The sequence below is a fragment of the Diaphorina citri genome, unplaced genomic scaffold (genome assembly GCF_000475195.1).
Source record: "Diaphorina citri unplaced genomic scaffold, Diaci psyllid genome assembly version 1.1 scaffold3860, whole genome shotgun sequence".
NCBI classification, from domain to species: domain Eukaryota; kingdom Metazoa; phylum Arthropoda; class Insecta; order Hemiptera; family Psyllidae; genus Diaphorina; species Diaphorina citri.
The window spans coordinates 4,529-9,042 of record NW_007381260.1 but is presented as its reverse complement, the minus strand read 5'-3'; the positions used below and the strand labels follow the sequence as shown (position 1 = coordinate 9,042).

General features: G+C 41.2%; 1 protein-coding gene across 1 annotated transcript in view; it reads right to left on the bottom strand.

Moving 5' to 3' along the window:
• Positions 1 to 3,248: 3,248 nt before the first annotated feature.
• Positions 3,249 to 4,514, bottom strand: part of LOC103520631 — a 3,354-nt gene continuing 2,088 nt past the window's right edge. Inside the window, exons 2-3 of the mRNA XM_026831668.1 lie at positions 3,898 to 4,028; positions 3,249 to 3,360 (exon numbers count right to left, since the gene is read on the bottom strand). Coding sequence (XP_026687469.1) covers positions 3,249 to 3,360; positions 3,898 to 4,028 — 243 coding nt within the window. The remainder of the gene's footprint in view (positions 3,361 to 3,897; positions 4,029 to 4,514) is intronic.

Below are 4,514 nucleotides of genomic sequence, written 5' to 3'. Positions count from 1 at the left end.
CTGATGGGATAATGTTCGTTCTCGGAACGGGTTATAAGCGCTAGGCCGCGGGTTCGATTCCCGCCCGGGGCGGATTTTATCCTGTAAGCGCTAGGCCGCGAGTTCGATTCCCGCCCGGGGCGGATTTTATCCTCATGGGATAATGTTCGTTCTCGGAACGGCTCGCGCTAGACCCGGGTTCGATTCCCGCCCGGGGCGGATTTTATCCTGATGGGATAATGTTCGTTCTCGGAACGGCTGGCTTTCGTCCCGGGTTCGATTCCCGCCCGGGGCGGATTTTATCCTGATGGGATAATGTTCGTTCTCGGAACGGCTGGCTTTCGTCCTACGGCATAAATTAAGTTAAGGTTCAGCCAGCCTAGCTAGCTTAGTTGGTAGTGCGTCTGCCTTGTAAGCGCTAGGCCACTGGGCTCGATTCCCGCCCGAGGCGGATTTTATCCTGATGGGATAATGTTCGTTCTCGGAACGGCTGGCTTTCTCCTATCCTCGATTCCCGCCCGGGCGGATTTTATCCTGATGGGATAATGTTCGTTCTCGGAACGGCTGGCTTTCTCCTATCCTGTCTTCCTTCTCTCTTCGATTTCGGGACAATAAGACAATAGCAGTTACAGTTCCCTCTATCAAACCTCTTTAAAAAAAAACTTTAATTTTAATCCGGCCCGAAAGACCACAAAATAACCTTGAAATGTATGTATACTACATAGTTTTCCGGTTATTATGAGGTCCTTTCGGGCCGGATTAAAAATATGTACTCACTTGTAAACGTTATAAAGTTGGTACAACTGATCCGCTGACAATTCAGAGTAGAATTTTCCGATCATCTGATTGGTTGAATCGCCCTATCTTAATTTATTCACTTACTATTGATTTATTTTTAATCCGGCCCAAAGGACCACAAAATAATCCTAAAACTGTATGCAGTTTTTGGGTCATATTGCAGTCCTTCGAGCCGGATTGAAAATATGTACTCACTTGTAAACGTTATAGAGTTGGTACAACTGATCCGCTGACAATTCAGAGTAGAATTTTCCGATCATTTGATTGGTTGACCCGCCCTATCTTAATTTATTCACTTACTATTGATTTATTTTTAATCCGGCCCAAAGGACACAAAATAACCCTAAAACTGTATGTAGTTTTTGGGTCATATTTTGCGGTCCTTCAGGAGAGTAACTGAAAAGGGGGGGGGGGGAATGAGAGTTAAATAGAGAAGTGTGAAGAGTGAGTGAGTGAGTGATTTAAAAAGAACTACTATAATAGATTTATTATTTGTTTTTTATACAATAAACGGGATTTACCCTGTACTAACTATTACAATGTTATATTCTAACTATTACAATGTACTAACTCTTACAATGTGTAATAGAATAGAATATACCTTGTTTATACTGCCAGATTGAGACTGAAAGGGCCTTTACCCCAGCAGTCTAAACAAGGGCTCGTGTATCTTATGGGTTTAACAGTGACCGCTTTTTGACAGTTGACTGTACTGACTAAACGGTTCGACATATTGTAAAAGAACACCCAAATAGGCATCATTCAACAGGAGAACGAAAGCCGCAAGATTTTCACACCAGATTTATTTATTTCGTCTATAAATTAACCCTTTGTAGATTCTTCCTATTTTTTAGTAAAAAAAAAAAATTGGTGTGAACATCACACGACTTTCCTTATCCTATTGAATGATGCTTATTTGGGTGTTCTTCTATTGTAACTTTTACAATATCTCTAACCGTTTAGTGACTTTCCTTATCCTATTGAAAGATGCTTATTTGGTGTTCTTCTATTGTAACTTTTACAATATCTCTAACCGTTTAGTGAGTTTAGCTGAAAACCGCCAAAAAGTAGTCGAAAGACGCCGAAAAGCGGCCGAAATGCCGCCATCTGCAGCACCTATCCTAACCTAAAGCATCCTTGTCACATTGGTGAACTTCATACCAAATTTCAAGTCTCTAGCTCATACCGTTCCCGAGATATTATTGAATTACACTGAAAACGGCCAAAAAGCGGCCGAAATGCCGCCAAGCGTGGCACCGATCTTAACTAAAAGTTTAGTGTCGCATCCTTGTCACATTTGACAGCTGCATGCCAAATTTCAAGTCTCTAGCTCTTACCGTTCTCGAGATATTTTGTTTACAGACAGACACACACGGACCAATGGCTGAAACTTTGGATTTAGGCTCTAGGGACCTCAAAACGTGTTTTGGCACCAAAAACTGACCATTGAAAATTTGACCCGATTACATTACTTTCCTTCCTATAGGATAAGGAAAGTAAAAATTACGGTTAACCCTTACCCAGCCAGCACGTTAAAGTTGAACAGCCAGCTGCTCGAGGCTGCCTTGAACACGTTACACCACACCAGGCCATATTGGCGGTTAATGAGAAACTCCCACGGGTTCGGCCTGTGAATAGAATTAGAATAGAATAGCGGCCATCACAGAGAGAATAGAATAGCGGCCATAGAGAGAATAGAATATGAGGGCATGAGATGCAAAACCACCAATCTCCAAAATTTCGTAAATCGAGGTTTTGAGCTGTCCTTGTAGTTTGAAATGTTGAGGTTATATTATAACCTCAACTTGAAAAGGAGAACCAAATGGTACAGATGTTTTACAGACCTTCAAAATGTATTATTTATTTTTTCACAAAATCCTTTTTCTTTATAGGTGGACTGGTGGTAGTGGTAGTGTTGTCACAAGTTATTACTTCTTTATTGTTAAGTTATGTCAAATTTTAAAAATAAAGCACAAATATTACTATTACTATCACTACCTGTGGAGGCTATCGTTGGAGGCCGAGGAGAGGCCGAACCGGTCGCAATTTTCTTTGAGCGTCCTCAATCTCAAGGTCATTCGGGCCGCCATCTTGTCGTTTTCGGCGGTCCAATTGATCGGCTCCTGAATCTAAAAGGAGGAGGGGCGAGAGTTGTGGTTATATGTTTGTATAGGCTACAGGGTTAGGCTAGGCTAGGATTTTTTTTATTATTTTTTTTAAGAGGTTCGTAGCGGTAAGAGGTAGTAGGTATGTGGAGATGAAGAGGACAGCAGAAGATCGGACAGAATGGAGGAGGAGAACCAGATTACTGTTACCAATCAATAGATTGTAACCCAAGAGAGAGAGAGAGTTTAGGCTCTAGGGACCTCAAAACGTGTTTTGGCACCAAAAACTGACCATTGAAAATTTGACCCGATTACATTACTTTCCTTCCTATATAGGATAAGGAAAGTAAAAATTACGGTTAACCCTTACCCAGCGAGGACGTTAAAGTTGAACAGCCAGCTGCTCGAGGCTGCCTTGAACACGTTACACCACACCAGGCCATATTGGCGGTTAATGAGAAACTCCCACGGGTTCGGCCTGTGAATAGAATTAGAATAGAGAGAATATAATATAGAATAGAATATGATTAGAATAGAATAGGATTAGAATAAAATAGAATAGCGGCCATCACATATAATATAGAATAGAATATGATTAGAATAGAATAGGATTAGAATAAAATAGAATAGCGGCCATCATAGAGAGAATAGAATAGCGGCCATAGAGAGAATGGAATAGCGACCATAGAGAGAATGGAATAGCGACCATAGAGAGAATAGAATAGAATAGCGGCCATAGAGAGAATAGAATATAGAATAGAATAGCGGCCATCATAGAGAGAGTAGACTATAGAATATAATAGCGGCCATCATTGGGAGAATAGAATATAAAATAGAATAGCGGCCATAGAGAGAACAGAATATACCCTCAGCTTGAAAAGGAGAACCAAATGGTAGAGATGTTTTACAGACCTTCAAAATGTATTATTTATTTTTTTAATTAATTAACTGTACGCCTACACGTTTATGTCAAATTTTAAAAATAAAGCACAAATATTACCATTACTACTACTACCTGTGGAGGCTATCGTTGGAGGCCGAGGAGAGGCCGAACCGGTCGCAATTTTCTTTGAGCGTCCTCAATCTCAAGGTCATTCGGGCCGCCATCTTGTCGTTTTCGACGGTCCAATTGATCGGCTCCTGAATCTAAAAGGAGGAGGAGGAGGGGCGAGAGTTGTGGTTATATGTTTGTATAGGCTATAGGGTTAGGCTAGGCTAGGATTTTTACTTTCTATTACTACAGTATAGCGGAGCTATACTAGTAATGAAAGTATTGTTTTTTAAAGAGGTTTGACAGAGGGAACTGTAATTAACTGTACTTTTTTAAGCGAATGCAAATATCAAGTTTTTTTTTAAAGAGGTTTGACAGAGGGAACTGTGACTGCTAGAGAAATCGAAGAGAGAAGGAAGACAGGATAGGAGAAAGCCAGCCGTTCCGAGAACGAACATTATCCCATCAGGATAAAAAAATCGAAGAGAGAAGGAAGACAGGATAGAAGAAAGCCAGCCGTTCCGAGAACGAACATTATCCCATCAGGATAAAATTCGCCCCGGGCGGGAATCGAACCCGCGCCTAGCGCTTACAAGGCAGACGCACTACCAACTAAGCTAACTAGGCTGTAGGCTGGCTAG